Genomic DNA, 16,518 nt, shown 5'->3' with positions numbered 1-16,518 from the left:
TAAGAAACGATGTAGTGATTGGTAAAGTAATACAAGTGAATTCATTCAATCTTACGCTTATCATAACCTAGCATTCAAAGTCTGAGGAGTTGTATAATCACAGATTATAAGGAGGAGAAGAAGAAAAAGCACAAGATAGTACACTAATGATTGCACGCTTTTTATCTTCATTCTTCTTCCTATGTGACTTCCTTCCATCGCACTTGTAAGCCACCATGCATACCAGTCCAACCATCTAAACCAGCTAGCTAGGCAAGCGAAACCTCATTATCATCATCATCATCGTGTAACACATGAGGAAAACTAGTAGCTACCCACCAAAAAAACAAGACGGCGAGGGTAATAGTCCTATCAAGAGAAGATGAAGAAGAAAAAACCCGTCATATATTTCGCCGTGTGGAAAACCCCCATAGATGCTAGAGAAGAGGCAGACACACATGCACACACACACACGCACGTCTAAACTTAAGCCTGAATAGCGCGTCCCAACGCACCGCCTGTAAACTGCTGATTCCTGCCTCCCCTTGGGCCACCGCCACCGCCCCTGCCGCCACCGCGACCACCGCCTCCCCTACCACCACGGTTACCGCGTCCGCCTTGCCTCTCAAACGCATTCGCTGTGCCCTGTGTACGTTGCTCGAGCGTCTTCTCGTTGGACTCGATAAGGCCTGATGCCTTGTCTGACAGGCTGAGTGCCAGAGTCTGGAGTCTTGACAGCTCAACACCCTTTCTAAAGATGATGGCCGAGTTGACCTGGTCAAGCGCCGCGGCGAGTTCCTCGTGGGAAATCATCTTGGACACGACGGCAGAGACCTTGCGCTCTGGGAGTTCAAACATGCCCGCTAGTGTGGAGATGGCGAGTGTGTCGTAGAAAGGAGCATAGGTGAAGAGATATGTCCGCAGGCCCTCTTCTTGGATCTGTGCAGACAGCATCTCCTTGATCTTTTCCGAGTTGGCCATGAGCTCCCAGATCTTGATTGAGTTGATGAACTCGGCAGCCTTCTTCCACTCTCCAGCAGACAGCGCCTTGGATGCTTGCATGACGTGGTCGCGCGTGTTCTCAGGAGGGCCAGTGAAGATCTGGCGCTCATGGTACTCTAAGAGACGGCGGTATGTCTTGCTAATCACTCGCTTCCTTAGGTCCGGTGATGAACCAAGTTGTGCGAGCAGAGGAATCTCAAGCAACATGGAGCAGGTCAGGTAGACGCACTCTAGTAGCTCAAGGTTGATGTGCATGTGGAATGGAAGCTGTCGTTGGCGCTCAAGACGCTCCTGTTCGGGTGAGATTTGGGAGTAGCGCTGCATTTGCAGACCTTGTGCGAGAAGCTCCTTTTGCCTGTTGCTACCGCAAATCTCTTGCAGTGAGGTTTGCGCCTCGTAGACCAGTCCCGCACGGAAAGCGCAGAGGCCGACTTGGACGAGCGCACGGTTGAACAAAATCTGAGTGTTGACGTCAAAGTTGCTGATAGTCTCCTGCAGATGGGACATGAGCATCATGTCACGGGCCTTGTAGTACTGGTCGTGCAGGGACAGGAAGTAAATCTGGCACAGCATCGCACGAGCGCGGATGATGCCCTCGCTGTGACGGAAGAGGTATGTGCACAGAGTCTGAACCAGCGAGGCAGTGTCGTTGGAAATGGAACGGGGCGTGATTTCCGAGTCAAGGCTCTCGGGAATAGCCTTCCATACGTTGTTCTCGAGGATGGTGATGACTTGCGAGGGCTGCAGACGTTAGTTAAGTCATTGCTTGAATGCTAAAGTAGATGCATACCTTGAAGTAGACGTGCTCCAATCTCCGCATGACAATGCGGTTCAGTGGCTCTTGAGGCAGATCTAGGCTGGGGTTCTTTTTCAACTTCTCGACATACACCAGGGTGCGTACAAGCTGAGCGTAAAGGAGGGCCTCGTCGGTCAGGCGCTCAATGTACTCAGAAGTATGCGGGTCAATGTGCTGGAGGGAGCGAGTGAGCTCGTCATCGAGCCTCTCAACAAACGAAACAATGCTGCCAGGGATGCGGAAGATCTCGCCTGGTGTAATGGTAGGCAGCTTCTCGTCATCCTCCCACTCCTCGGCGTTCTCAATGACAACAATTTCCTTGCTGTCTTCGAGAATCTGCAGCAGCTTGCCAAATTCTTGGTCGGCACTAGATCAAGGTCAGTGGGCAAATCATTGCAAATCGTTCAAGGCACACTCACAGCTTCCATTGATCCTGGTGCATGTGGCTGGCAGTGCCAGATGTCAGGTCAAAGCGGGTAGAGATGAGAGTCAAAAGAACGCGAATCCTCTGGTAGTCGTTGATGGCCACGTCGAACAGCTTCTCCAGTGTCCTGATGTGCTCGAGCTTGTCCGAGTTCTTGCGACCACGCTGCTCGACAATAGAGCGGAGGTGCTTGAGAATTCCCTCGGGTGTGTACAGAACAGCCTTGCCACCAGCGCCGACAGTGATGAAGCCATCGTCTGTCGCCTGGTCCACGACCTCGGGGGCGAGCTGGGGAATCTTGTTCTTCTTCTTCTTTTCCTTTGGCGCCTGCACAACCTCCTCTTCCTCCTCGCGCATAAACTCCTCCTTGTTCTCCCGGTACGCATTGATGTCCTTTTCGTAGTCACGGTTGTGCTTCTTGATCTTCTGGCGCACAGCGTTGAAACCACGGCCATTGACGGCGTTCATCTTCTTGGGTGTGACCTTTTGCTTCTCGTGCGTCTCGATGACGGCCGTCTCGAGGTCGGCAATGGCCTGGATGTACAGCTTGGGGATTTTGCCATCGTTCTGCTTGATCAGGGTAGGCACCTGGCGGATGAGTTTGTCGAATTCTGTATGCGTCCATGTCAGCACATCTGTCCCACTGCCCCGCCAAGACGCACATTCCACATACGCTCAGAAATGACGGCCCAGTCGTTGATCCTCTGCGCGTTCTCGATAAGGCGAATCGTCGCCTCGAGTTCGTCGAAACGCTTGTCTTTGGCGCTCTTCAGCACCTTGTTCACATCCTCGTCGTCGCTTTCGCTCTCGCTGTCAGCGTCCTTCAAGAACCTGGCGGCACCGATATCTGAGCCAGAGTCCGAGGAATCGTCGTCATCGGAATCATCGTCCGAGTCCTGCTCGCTGTCCTCCTGCTCAGACTCCTCGTCGTTGGAGTAAAGCTCCTCCTCGCTGGACTCGTCCGAGGAGCTGTCGCTGGCGGCAAAGAAGCGGGACGCCATGGTTGCTGGTCTCGAGAGTGGGAATTTGCCCGAGGGATCGAAGGGGGGGTTTTGTATGGGTGGCGGGCGCCGTGTGGGTTTACAGAGAGTCACTTTCTGCCCGCGTTGCTGCAACTTTCCAACCGAATTTCGAGCCAGCGCTAAGCCATGACTGTGTGCCCCGCGCCTAACCCAATATGGACGCGAACCTGCCCTCTCTCACCTCAGAGGCAGAAGGCACCAGGCATGTCGCAGTCATCTTGCGAGAGTTGAATATTAATAGCAAAGGTTTTTTGTATTTTCAACAGTTTCCGTTTCTGTCTCTTCCTCCAGCATCGCCACCATGTACGTCATCAGAATAATTAGATCCAGCACAAAACTCGGGACTAAATATCAATACACAATAACAAGCCCGCATTCAAGGCGCACACCAAAGCAAAGGCGCAGTGCTACAACAACTGGCATAGCCAAAACAAGCGTTTTTGTCAGGGAAAGGGGGTACTGCTAGAATTACACACACTTGCCGCCGTCCACCACATCCTTCACCTCTGGTATCACCATTTCCAGGCCACCCACTCTTGTTTCCTCCTGTCACACGTGGGAACCAGTCCATCCTCTGTCCAGGTAACCGTCCGGTCAAAGGTGCTACCAATTTACCATCATGGTCGAATTTTTTTGGTGCAATCTGCAGAAGTAATCGCCCTGACTCACGAGCGCCTGTTGCGAATCCATGCAAAGCCAGTTGAGCGGGCTGAGCATCGCAATATGGTGCCGTATAGCCTCGTGCAAACCGGTATGGACAATGGTGCGGCCCGCGCGGTCCCTCCGAGTTGTGTTCCTCGCTTCCATAGCTTCTTCTTATTCTCCTACTCATACCATAGACAATGTTGCTGACCAACGAACTCTGGGGGACGGGAAAGGGGGATATCAACAGGAAATCAAAACGCCGCATCTCCGTGTTGCACACGGCGCCTTTTCCCGTCTTTGTGTATCAGTGCAACAATCCAGTTCATCATTGCCAGTGGTTTTGGCCCACAAATCCTTCTTCAAGTGTGCGGTCTTCGAGATTGCGCACAAAGTTGTGGCTACGGTTCGAGTTGCCAGCCCGCGACCCTCTTCGCCTGGCACTGCTTGCGCTCTCTGGCGCGCCATCAGGTGGAGGTGGGTAGTATGCCGGTGATGGCTGTAGGCGCACAGGCGCATTAGGGTCCAAGTGACTCATAACCCTCTGCAGCGCAGGTGGAATACCTGACTGCCCCGACTGTTGCTGATCCATTGTCGTTGCCCGTTGTCGTCCGGCACGGGTCGTGGCTTGCGCATAGAGGTTCTGAGGCTGGTTATATTGCCGTGGCTGTTGCGGCTGCATCATGTTCATGGGCTGACCATATTGTGCTGCCTGGGAGGGATAAGGTGGCGGTGCACCTTGATGGTTGGGTGTGTACATGTTGTAGGGATTTTGCTGAGCTTGCGGGCTCTGTGCGGCAGCGTATTGGTTCATCTGCATGTTTGCATAGGCGGCATGTTGGGCTGCCTGCGCCTGTTGCTGCTGCGCGACCGCTTGCTGTTGTTGCTGTTGTCGCTGTCTGCTCAAGCCCTCATATCGCTGTTGTTCCTGAACACCCGGTGCTGGCGATCGGCTTGAGCTGGATTTGAGCGTCATTGGAGGTACGAACGGCCCAGTAAACTTGGCCTGTGTGATAAACGGATGAAGCTTCGCCTGAGCGGGGGTCCAGCGTTCAAGGGGATTGAGGTTTAGCAATCCCTGAGCGAAATCGATAAAGGCAGCCCGGTTGCCCATTTCTACCACGTGTTAGTTGTAAGACTTGAATATGGAATTGATGCTGCTCACCTCGCTCAATCTCGTTCGGCTTCATATTCTTCCGCGGCATGGGGTAGTTCTTGATGATGTCTGGCAGGGTCGTGGCGGAGAAGTACTTCTTGCTAGGTTGCTCCTTGGTTCCATGCTCCCTGGAATACTGCTCCATGGACTTGAGCCGGTACTGCTTGCGACCGTACTCGTCCTGCGACTTTTCAAAAAACTCTCCAGACTGCTTGCCCATCTCCAACATCCAATGTGGTGGTAGTCCGAGCATCTCTGTTATCCGCGAAACCTGGTTGTATTCGGATGAACCTGGGAAAAGTGGCAGACCGAGGAATAGCTCGACGACAATGCAGCCCAGTGACCACATGTCGATTGCGGCCGAATATGGTAAACCAAGCAGAACTTCTGGCGAACGGTAAAATCGTGACTGGATGTATGTGTACACAGTTTGGCGTTCGTCGCACGCGGAACCGAAATCGATAATCTTGATGATTGGGCTTTCAAGGCTGTCATGCTGTTAAACACTTCCTCAGATGTAAAGACTAGTGTACGTACTTTTTCAACAGAATGTTCTCAGGCTTCAAATCACAATGTATGAGTTTGGCCTTCCCGAGCAGTGCCAATCCGTTAATCAACTGCTGCGCAAAGACGCGAACTAGGGTCGTCGACAGTCCGCGGAACTGGTTCTGCTTGATCAGCTCGTAGAGGTTGACACTCAGCAGCTCAAAGACCAGACACAAATGCTGCCTGTGAATAAAAGTGTCCTTGAGTCTCAACAGGTGGTGGTCATCGTTCTTGTCCATCTGCTTGTTCAACTGCGCCTCATTAGCAGCTGCCCACAGTATCCTGCAAAGGAACAACCTACCAAATCAAGCACGGAGACTTCCATCATACTCTGGTTAAAGTATGCTGTCCGGTTCTTGATCACTTTGACGGCTACTACCTCCTGCGTCTTCAAGTTCTGACACTTGACGACTTGTCCGAATGTGCCCTGTCCCAGCACGTCCAAGATCAAGTAGCGGTTCTTGTGTCCAGATTCCTCCGATCCCAGAATGTCGTTGACATACAAAATATAGTCGCTGTCCTCGTTGTCGTAACCGTCATTCTTGACTCCTTTGCTGGGCTTGGTTAGGACGCGACGGGGATTTCGCGACGATTGGTAGTTGAATCCACCATTGCACAGCTTGTACGTCATAGGCAGATGGGCAGTGAGAGCTTGGAGGGGCTGTTTATTCAATTGTGTCAGTAGAGTTCACTGCTTAGACATGGAGTGATACATACACTGATGAAGCCTCCCTCTGGGTTGGCGCGACGGAATGGCGGTTGGGCATTGATCTTAGGCTGCAAGTCGGCTGTGTTGGAGACTTTTTCGAACTTGGGAACCGGTCCTCGTCCAATGGGCGGCAGGTGCGGAGGATTCGAGTTGGAATTGGAAGTCGCGCGCGGTGACCGGTTGTCTCTGTTGTACACAGCATTCAGCTGTGCCGTCGCAGACTGCGGATAGAAGCTCTCTTGGCCCATGTTGGACTGAATGGGAGGCAGTTGGGGCGCATGTGGTCGGGAGGCTAGAGCAAAAAAGAACAATCAGTATACGAGGGTGTTTAAAGAAATCAAGCTTGGGCAGGCAACGCTCGACATACATGGCGGAGAGTAGTAGCTGCTGGGCGGCGACATGTAGGGATTGTTGCGCGTAGGGCTCTGGCGGCTGGCCTGTGTCTGCGCCTGCGCCTGGGACTGGGACTGAGGGGTAAAGCTGGTGTAGGTCTGGCCACTCTGCTGCGGGTTGCCTGAGTAGGGCGATGTGGGGGAGAGGTTCATGGGCGAATATCTGCGCGCGGCAGCACTCTCCTCTTGCTGGATGAACTGCTGCGAGTGGCGCTGCTGCTGGGTTGGGCGCACAGCATTGAGCCTTGGCTTGTAGGCATCCTCCATGGGCACGTCACCATCGCCGTCGTTGTACTCGGGGCGGGGGCCTGCAGCGGCGGCGGCGGCAGCAGCAACAGCAGCACCGCCAGCACCAGCGGGCGATTGCATGGCGATTGAGTTCTGGCGGGAGGGGGTTGCATAGGCGTCCTGCTTCATCTGCGACGACACGCTGGCATCCCGCGAGGCGTGCGGGGGCGATTGCATCGTGTGCGAATATCGGGCGCTCGGGGTGTCTGAGTAGGCCGTCCACTGGGGCTCCATGACGTCGGGGCGGTGGGTGGGCGGCAGTTGGGGTTGGGCGACGGAGTCGCGGCGGGAGACGAGATTGAGCGCTTCACTGGGAGCGGAGCATGCCGATGGACGTGGAGCCTGTGAGGGAGCGGGTGGTGATGGGTGGTGGTCGTGGCCGTGGGTGTCGGGGTTGACGTGGTGGTGGTGCTATGGCAAGAGGTGGTCCAGGGTACACGGCCGAGACGAGACGGGGAGGGTGCGCCAGTCCCGTCTAGGAGGGCCGAGGGTATAGTGCGTGTGGGCGTGTAAGAGAGTGTGAATGCGGGAGAGGGAGAGGGAGAGAGATAAGTCGGGTGTGGCTGTTGCGGGGTGTGTCTACGTGGTCAGCGGCGGCGAGGATGGGCTGGAGTGCTGCTGTGACCCGAGATAGAGAGGCCTTTGAGGAGCAAGACGAACGAGGCGCACCCAGGACAATATTCACACAGGGTCAAAAGGATGGTTTGGCAGAGGTCAGCCGTACCCGAAGCGCTGAGGTTGGCGCCGTTGCAACCTCGATGGATTGGGCTTCTCTGCTTGGTCACGCTAGCGACGGATGCAGCCAACCTCTTCATGCCCTGCCCTGCCCTGCCACAGCTCTCGCCCGTGGCGTCATTGCTGGGCTGGCTCTCTCTAGCAATACGACAGTACTAGTAGTAATATTGCTACTACTAACTGGCCTACTACCAGCAAAAGCCACACCGATGGCCTTGGGCAGCCATGCCAATTGCCGGAAAAGGTCGCCTTGTGCGCGTCACTGCGGCTGAGATTGGTACCCACACATTCCTTCATTCCATGTGCCGCCCACCCTGCCCCAGCAAGGAACCATCACGACCGTAAACATCTCGTGACCCCACATGCAAACAACGTCTTTCATAAAAGTGCAGCATAACCCTCTCTGCCCAGTCCCAGAACCGCTTGTCGGCACTCAACAGCGCAGACAACCAAGGACCTAGTGACATCAGCAAACACGACCGTGACCTGTAATGAGACTTGTGAAAAAAATCATCACACATCATCAAGCCAAGACCTCATTCCTCAGCGTAATCATTGGCGCAAACAAACAATTGCTGTCATCATTATCGTCGTCGTAGCAGCCATTGGGCATCAACCTCGGACATTTCTGCTCTCTCATCTTACTCGCGCACCTCATACCCACCCAACACATGGCCGTTATCCCACTTTGCCGGCTTCTCAAAGAGACTCCTCACCATCTCGCCTCCCCTGGTCGCCAGCACTGAAAGCAACGTGTCACTCAGCTATGCGCGTCCTGTTAGCCAAACCCAGTTCAACAGGGGGACAAGGGAAATGAAAAGTAAGAACAAGGACAAGGCAAAACTTACACCATGCGTACTCTCGCAGCATCCCTGCAGCCAAACCCCAGCATCCTCACCAACGCTCTTCTCCGTAAAGTTGACCCGGTAATCCCTCTGCACCTGCCATTTGGCACCCTCCAGCTCGCCCCCAGGCATTAGGTGTCTGGCGTCCTTGAGCAGCGTTTCGTGCAGGTCACGCAGGTAGCCCGTCGCAACAAAGACGGCATCAACGTCCAGTGTCTCCTTACGTTCCTGGCCCCCAGCTTGCTCGGAAAAGTACAGCGCACTCGAGTCCTGGACGTGCAGACGCACCCCGCCCTGGCATACCGGCGAGTCCGTTACGTCCACCACCCGTCGGTAGGGCAGGATGCGGTGAGGCCAGTGGGCTTCTTCGGCAGGCGAGTTGCCATAGCGGATGCGTTGCATGTACAGAGTCTCGTAAATGTGTTCGAGGAGTCCCAGTCGCACGACGCCGTAGTTTGTGCCCTTGTCTTCGACTAGCGTTATTGCGCGCAGCTTTGGCGCGCGGTTGTATGTGCAGTCGGTCCGCGAGGGGTTGAAGATCTCGTTCACGCTGGCGTCGGTTAGTTTCGTCTCTACTATATACACACACACATCCGCAATGTATGTCAACTTACAATGGTGAATCATCGCTGGGTCGCAGTGCGCTGCCCTTGATAAGTAGTCGTGTGCGTGAGTTGGGGTAATTTGCGTGTAAAAAGTCAAAGATCTCAGCAGCGCTCTGGCCGTTGCCAACGACGGCAATGTTGTAGGGTGCATCGTGGTCCTTGAGAAGCTGCTTGGACATGTACGAGAATTTGGACGAGTGGATGACTCTGGGGTGGTTGGTAGGGAAAGGTGCGGGGATGTTGGGCCTGCCTCCCGCAGCAATCACCACATGCTTTGCTTTTCGTGACTCGATACGGCCTGTGAGGTGGTTCTGCGAAATGACGTTGAAGCTGGTGATTTCTCCACTGGCTGACTTCTCAGGCATCACCTTGACCACTTCCTGGCTGTATGCCACAACCTCTTCAAACCAGCTGGCGCACCACTTCATATAGTCCTCGTACTCGACACGTGCAGGCAGAAACGTGTTGAGGTTGGCAAACTCAACTAGGCGATCCTTTTGGTGTAGGTAGTTGAGAAATGTAAACTCGCTGCGCGGGTTGCGCATAGTCGCCATGTCCTTCATAAAAGTGATTTGCATCTTTGCGCCTGGTAGCAGCATACCGGCATGCCATGCAAACTGCGACTGCTTCTCCAGGAAAGCAACCTTTGGTGGTCTGCTCTGGAGGCCCTGAACATCGGCTAGCGAGGCATCTGTCCCATCGAGCGCATCGTGCAAAGCCACACCAATAGCCAGCGACGCAGGGCCAAAGCCAACGCAAATCATGTCGTGCAGCTCATCTTGCGGGGTATATCGAAGGTGCGATCGGTTCTCCAAAGCGGGGAACTGGCTCTCATCAATGTTGTCTGTCAGGAAGCCATTGAACGCCTTCTGCACCGCTGGAGCTGCACCATCCGGCGAGCCCGATGACATGTCGACGTGGGGACTCATTGTTGGGTATAGTGGGTGTGTATAGTAGCACTGCTGGCTGTCAGTTTCGATTGCCCATGTTGCGAAATCGCGGCTCGTGCTGTCAAACCAGCAAAGTATCGAGTGACGTACCTTGGTACCTTGTCACGGTGACTTGAACGCTGGTCAAATACGTGGATGCGTGAAAGAGGGGTTCAGTCACTCTGCAAGTCAAACAGGAACCTAGAGCGCTAAAGACACAACCGCAAGCTGTCAGCGATTTTTTATCATATCAGATGGATTGAACAATGACGTCTACACTTGACGCGAACAAACGGCACGAGTTTGCGATGGAGCAACTTACAAAGTTGGTCACGTCCCAGATGCACTCTCTCTCAGGTGCACGTTGTTCAAGGCAAAGAGCTGTCCTTCACTCGTGATATGGGAAGGGAAAGTAACAGCGGCGGGCATTGTTTCTGTATGTATTGTAGGCCGGGCGATGGGACCACGGCCAGCCGTGCCCAGGACCCGTCCTTGGGCATAGTTTGGATCCATGTCTCTATCCCAGGGCCCCATGCAGCCCCCTCGTCAGACAATGGTCCGATGTCTTTTCGTAGCAAAGGAAACTAGCTGTGGATGTAGAAGGACCCTTGCGGGCCGGCGCCAGGCAGAGTTGCAGTTGTGCCACCAAAACTGGCGATTCGCTAGCCCAAGCTTGATGGATGGCCGAAGCGCGCCCCATGTCACTGATCTTCCGACACACACCATCTGATAAGATGAGTCTCCTGCTCTCCCAAGACAAACCCCCGATATGACTACGGAACGCCCCAGACGCGCATCAAGCGTGCAAATTTTTTTCTTTCAATTGTCGCCCCGCAGCGCTTGACCCCGTCTTTACTAGAAAAGTGCGTGTTGGGCGTGGGGTGCGGTGGGTATTCATCCCAGCAAGTGTGTCTTGGCTGATGAGAATTATCAGATGGAAAATCATCAGTTCATCTGATTAGATGAAGAGATTTCGCCCGCCCGCCCTCGGACCGCCCTCGGCCTTTGCGCCTTGGGCTGCCTCATACTATACACTAACTATTGCTCCTAGAGTCCCCTTCGATGCGTGTGCGTGCGTGCATATGGTCGGGGCTATTGCTCGCTTTGTGCTAGCTACATGCACTGGAAACCGCTGATCACTCTGAATGCACATATGCCGTGCTGCCTGTGGGTTGACCCTGATGACGAAGGAGGCGTTCAGGGACTGAGCCTTTGCCAACACTCAGTTGTCCTGGTTTGCTACCACTGTATTCGAAAAGGTAGAATGGATTCGAATGCTTGAGCAGATCCACAACCACATTGCTGGAGCACGTGCATATATCTGTGTCTCGACCAGGCCCAATAGTCTCCTGTACGCCCCATATCCACTTCAACTAAGTACGTACACAATAAGCTGTACTGCAGGCAAGGGCCTAGACATTAGTACCAAAAGATATCGGTCAGAACCAAGCGCTTGTCTACTGTACAACAAGGCCGATGCATGGTGGCCAAGATAACCGTCTGTTTGATGTGCCTACAAGCCTATCCTAACACTATCTAATACGTGATCATCTAGCAACTCGGTCTGCCGGGTGTTTGTGCAAAGAACAAGATAGAAAAACTAACAGACGGGAAAGAAATACCGAAACTCCGAGCTACATGTATATAATACAATCCATACTGATTGTACGGAAATGCAAAAAAAAAACAATAGGAAACAACGTTACTATGCAGTAAAATTTCGACTTGATGACAAACGCTTAGTCCAGCTCCTGCGTAGCAACCATGCCTGCATAGATGCCTCCTAGGCCCACAAGCTCCTCGTGTCTGCCCTGCTCAACAATTCGTCCCGCATCAAACACAAATATGCGATCGGCATGTTGTACGCTTGCCAGTCGATGGGCAATCATAATTGTCGTTCGACCCTTTGAAGCAGCAGCAATCGCTCTCCTTATGTCCCTCTCCGTGTTTGCATCAAGCTGCGATGTTGCTTCATCGAGCAGTAAAATTTCCGGATCACGGATGAGTGCTCGGGCGATAGCGAGACGCTGACGCTGGCCACCAGAGAGCTTGGAACCATGCGCCCCAACTTCGGTGTTATAGCCTTCTGGCAAACTCATGATGAAGTTGTGCAGTTCGCACTCTTTGGCCACACGCTCTATGTCTGCATCACTACTGGTGGTACCTGGGCGATCACCAAGACCAATGTTGAACTTGACTGAACCGGGGAAGAGGTCCGGCTCTTGCTCCTACTCGCGTCAGTCACTCTGGCTTAGAAGAATGAGGGATGATTCCAGTATCAACTTACCACTAGTGCTAGACGGGCGCGGTGGTCACGAACGGACTCTTGGCGGATGTCCTGACCATCGAGGAATACTTGCCCAGAGGTTGGATCGAAGAACCGTTCTATCAGATGAATAGTACTCGATTTACCAGCCCCTGCAACAAAATCAGCCATTGTCTTACAGTCTTTTGAGAAGCTCTTACCTGAACGGCCAACGAATGCCACGTTCTCGCCTGGTCGGATCTGAAAAGACACATCATTCAATGCAGGGACAGTCGGTCGACTCTCATAGTGAAGGCTGACGTTACGGAACTCGAGTTCTCCTCGGACGCCAAAAGTACCGTATGAAGCGGAGGCTGTAGATTCAGATAGTAAGCCGACAGTGTCTGGTGTGGTATTTGTCGCCGAAGACGTGCACTCTGTCATGATTGTGGGCTTTTCATCATGCAATGAAAATACGCTTTGCGCGGCAGCTTTTGCCCGTGTCACTTCTGGTGCCAGACTGAATAACTGGCCTGCAGATTGTGCGGAAAAGAGCAGCGCTGGAAGTACAATAAAAAAGTCTCGTTGCGTGTAATTGCCGCTGCGTACTTGTTTAGAGCCCCTAGATAGCGTTAGCATATTGGTTAAATACTGTGTATGCACACCACTCTTCCGATTGGCAATAGCAACAGGAAATGATACTTACCACCAGTAGGCCAACGAGTACACAAAGTAAGTAATTGACAAAGAAAACGCAAACAAAATATTGCCAAGCATGCTAAATCGAAGATGCTCTTCGTACGGTTTCCGAATTGCTTCCCTATAAGCCTGGAAGAAGTGTTCTTCAAGGCCGAAGACTGCGACAATCTGCATCGAGGACGTCGCCTCAGATGCCAGGGCTGCCGCTCCATTATATGCAGTCTGGTGGTGGTCCTCTGCAATAGCCAAAATGCGAAGACGAAGGAAGCCAGCGAGAAGCATGACAGGCACTGCTGCTAGTAGCACTATAGCAATCTTCCAGGCTACAATATGAGCCAGAATAATGCCACCAACCACTGACGTGGCGATCGAAAATATCGTCCCAAGTATAACGCCGGATAGTCCGCTGATGCTTCCGCTGTCCGAGTTTAGTCGTGACATGAGCGCGTGGTGAGAATGTCCAGGCTTGGAGAACCACGCAATATCTTGTTGCAAAATGGTCCGGAAGGAGAGGTCTCGGACTCGCAAAGTAAGGTTTTCGGATACAATACCGAAAGCCGTCTTTCCAAGAGAGTGAGAGGCCAAAGCAACAATGGCTAGAATAAAGAAGAGCAGACAGTAAAAGGAAATTTGGCGCGTAGTATCGTCAGACCCGCTGGTGTCGTTCAAAAGCTGTACCAGATTTCCAAAAATGAGCGCCTCCCCAATGATAACCGCACCACTAAACACCGAAGAAAATAGACCGAGGGCAATCGCCGGTGTTTCACGGTGGCTCAATGACAATGATCTCCCAATCAGCTCCGGAGCATTCATTTTGCGCTCATTGCCCGTTTCGCCCGACTCTCTCGAGTCTGGTTCCTCAACATTGTTTGGTGCTCGCTCATCTTCCTTGTGAGAGTGTCGTAGGCTAGAACGTGTAGAGGAAACAGCAGATGGGCGGCCTTTCTCAAATTGCTGTGCTCTGATAAGCCCAGCATATGTACCGTCTCTTTGTTGAACAAGAGATTCATGATTTCCATCTTGCTCAATAGTGCCATCCTGCATCACGATGATACGATCCGCATCCTTTACAGTCGCAAGTCGATGCGCAATGATGATGGTAGTTCGACCAGTCGCAGCTGAGGAACGTCTCAGATTCTCAAGAGCTATAGCCTCGCTTGTGGCATCCATTGCGCTTGTAAATTCGTCCAGAAGAAGTAGGGATGGGTTCCTGACCAACGCCCGAGCAAGAGTGATACGCTGCTTTTGGCCTCCAGAGAGCTGCGACTGCGGGCCAGTTCCAATCTTGGTGTGAATTCCCTCAGGTAGCCGCTCTAAAAAGTCGCAGTATGCTTCGGTCGCCGCTGTCTGACATCGAGCGAGAATTGCATCTTCGGTAAGATGTTGGAGCTCCGCTTGGGGAATACCGTGCTTAATGTTATCGAGGATAGATCCAGTGAAAAGTACCGGATTTTGTGTGACAAGCGCAATGTGTGAGCGTAAACTATGAAGATTGAAGGATTTCAAATTATCCTTCCCAAGGCCAATGTTGCCATATGTGGGATCGTATAACCGCAAGAGTAAAGAGGCGATGGTCGACTAACATTTGAATAATGTCAGCATGTTCTTTCAAGACCTTCCCCTGAAGTAACCCGCTTACCTTTCCAGACCCTGATGGACCAACAAGGCCCGTGACTTGCCCGGGCTTGAGACGCAGATCGACACTGTCGAGGATACGAACGGTAGGCCGAGCGGGGTAGACAAATGAGACTGCTGAGAGAACCAACTCCCTCTCAAAATGCACTTTTTGGGCCGGCTTCCCTTTGGCCGAGTACACGTCGATGTCGGAGGTGGGGTGATCCAAGACGTCCAGCACTGCAGCTCCAGCAGCAGCAGCCATTGCAAATGTTTGTATAAAGGGTCCAAAAGAACCAACGACGAAGGAGGCATCTAGAATGAGAAAAACGACAGCGTAAATAGTTCCAGCTTCAGCGCTGCCATGCCGTAGGTGATCGCCATACCAAAATGCAAGTGCATTGGTTGCGTAAGCCACAAAGTAGACTGAGCCAAGCATAAGAGCACCCGCAAAGCTCTTTTTCACTCCTATCCTGAGCGCAGAACGAAGGTGATGCACGTGTTCTTCGCTGAGTCTTTCAAAGAGACCAAAGGCCTGCACAATCTGGACTGCTCGGATGGCACTTTCTGCAACAGAAGAAGCCTTTTCAGTGTATATTGAGGCTTGTTTCGTAAGATCTGAAACAGTCTTGGTGCCAAAGCAGACAACGAAAGCCATTGAAGGTATTACGGTGAAGAACCTGATGCTGTCAGTAAACGTTTGCTGACTAGATACAGACCGTGATTACATTACTCCAGTAAGCTTTGCATTGAGCAAAAAGCCTACAGTGAATGCAGAGATAAAATAGCTGATTGAGGCAATGAATAGGCCAACCTTTTCCGAGGTTCCGAGCTGGATGGTTTGAGTCTTTTCTGTGAGGATGCTAGACAAGTCCGGCGCGACAGTATCTGATGGGCACGTTGAGTTAAGATGTACTCAATCAAATGGATATTCAAGTCAAAACGCACCATAATAGGCCATGTCCATACCAAGAGCACGATGCAGGAGCCGTTCTCTGGTTTTCCTACTGACGCGCTCGCCCGTGACGGCCCAGCATACGGACCACCCCCACGTGACCAAAAAGTAGCCAACTGCAACTGACATGAGACGGTATAGCAAATGTCTTAGCTCATCCGCATTGGGCGGAAAATTGTTGATGATGCGGCCTAGAATCACGCCTATTAAGGGTAGTGGCAGGCCAGCAAGTACGGCGAATATGATGGCCAACGCTAGGATGGCTTTAGAGCTGGTGTCATCCAGCTGCCTGTACAGTGTAAAGTAGGATGTTCTAAATGGATTCAATCCCAGGATTTGGCGAATGAAGCGCTGGCGAAATAGAGTGGCGGTCTCGAAAGCCTGGGGTTGGACTGTTGCCAAGGACGGCTCTACGTGTCTCTCCCATTGGGTGCTATGGAGGACAGAACATGTCTCTTCGATTTCGCTGTCGTCGGAATCAAGGAGAGGCTGGCTTTCCGAGCTCGCATCGTCTGTGTAGTCTGGCATTGTGACGCGCGCGCTCGGCGTCATAGACTGCGATGCTCCCGGATTGAGATGTAAGCGCAGTCTAGTACTAAGGAAGCGGCATGGGTAGGCCAACTACAGAAAGAAGAAAGCAATGGCAGCACAAACTGCTGGGTTATGAGGGATAGCAAGGAACCATGGGAGTGATGTTGATGATTTGGCTGCACACAATGTTTGAGAGTAAGGCTAGGGCAATCAATAGCCCCGTCTTGGCGCCCCATGTTCCTGTTCCTGTTCCTGTTCCTGTGACGTGCGCTTCGTGTCAACGACGCCAAGTTTCTGGTAGCCGGTGATAGTCAGGCACGCACACATCCTCCCTGGACGAGAGCTGATGAGACGGAAGGTGAGTATTCTTTATTGAGGACACGTGAATGTCGATACAGATACGC

At 52.7% G+C, this 16,518-nt stretch overlaps 4 protein-coding genes across 4 annotated transcripts; all 4 read right to left on the bottom strand.

The window, feature by feature from the left end:
- Window positions 1-143: 143 nt before the first annotated feature.
- Window positions 144-3,309, bottom strand: COCSADRAFT_154882 (uncharacterized protein). Its single transcript, XM_007707794.1, has 4 exons — window positions 2,875-3,309; window positions 2,197-2,812; window positions 1,772-2,144; window positions 144-1,722 (listed from the first exon to the last, which is right to left on the bottom strand). The coding sequence occupies exons 1-4, from the start codon at window positions 3,200-3,202 to the stop codon at window positions 466-468; spliced, it is 2,574 nt and encodes an 857-aa protein (XP_007705984.1). The 5' UTR covers window positions 3,203-3,309; the 3' UTR covers window positions 144-465.
- A 561-nt stretch (window positions 3,310-3,870) lies between these two features.
- On the bottom strand, window positions 3,871-7,374 carry COCSADRAFT_280231 (uncharacterized protein). Its single transcript, XM_007707793.1, has 6 exons — window positions 6,644-7,374; window positions 6,285-6,568; window positions 5,869-6,228; window positions 5,559-5,818; window positions 5,031-5,509; window positions 3,871-4,981 (listed from the first exon to the last, which is right to left on the bottom strand). The coding sequence occupies exons 1-6, from the start codon at window positions 7,188-7,190 to the stop codon at window positions 4,194-4,196; spliced, it is 2,718 nt and encodes a 905-aa protein (XP_007705983.1). The 5' UTR covers window positions 7,191-7,374; the 3' UTR covers window positions 3,871-4,193.
- Window positions 7,375-7,972: 598 nt separating this feature from the next.
- COCSADRAFT_41988 (uncharacterized protein) lies at window positions 7,973-10,494 on the bottom strand. Its single transcript, XM_007707769.1, has 5 exons — window positions 10,393-10,494; window positions 10,182-10,279; window positions 9,151-10,100; window positions 8,540-9,086; window positions 7,973-8,455 (listed from the first exon to the last, which is right to left on the bottom strand). The coding sequence occupies exons 3-5, from the start codon at window positions 10,068-10,070 to the stop codon at window positions 8,333-8,335; spliced, it is 1,590 nt and encodes a 529-aa protein (XP_007705959.1). The 5' UTR covers window positions 10,071-10,100; window positions 10,182-10,279; window positions 10,393-10,494; the 3' UTR covers window positions 7,973-8,332.
- Window positions 10,495-11,552: 1,058 nt separating this feature from the next.
- COCSADRAFT_154874 (uncharacterized protein) lies at window positions 11,553-16,262 on the bottom strand. Its single transcript, XM_007707792.1, has 7 exons — window positions 15,577-16,262; window positions 15,357-15,516; window positions 14,654-15,308; window positions 13,022-14,592; window positions 12,537-12,937; window positions 12,358-12,488; window positions 11,553-12,298 (listed from the first exon to the last, which is right to left on the bottom strand). Exons 1-7 carry the CDS (start codon window positions 16,133-16,135, stop codon window positions 11,810-11,812), a joined length of 3,966 nt encoding a protein of 1,321 aa, XP_007705982.1. The 5' UTR covers window positions 16,136-16,262; the 3' UTR covers window positions 11,553-11,809.
- Window positions 16,263-16,518: the final 256 nt, after the last annotated feature.

This window comes from Bipolaris sorokiniana, assembly GCF_000338995.1.
Source record: "Bipolaris sorokiniana ND90Pr unplaced genomic scaffold COCSAscaffold_21, whole genome shotgun sequence".
Classification (NCBI taxonomy): domain Eukaryota; kingdom Fungi; phylum Ascomycota; class Dothideomycetes; order Pleosporales; family Pleosporaceae; genus Bipolaris; species Bipolaris sorokiniana.
This window is presented reverse-complemented; position numbering and strand designations above follow the sequence as displayed.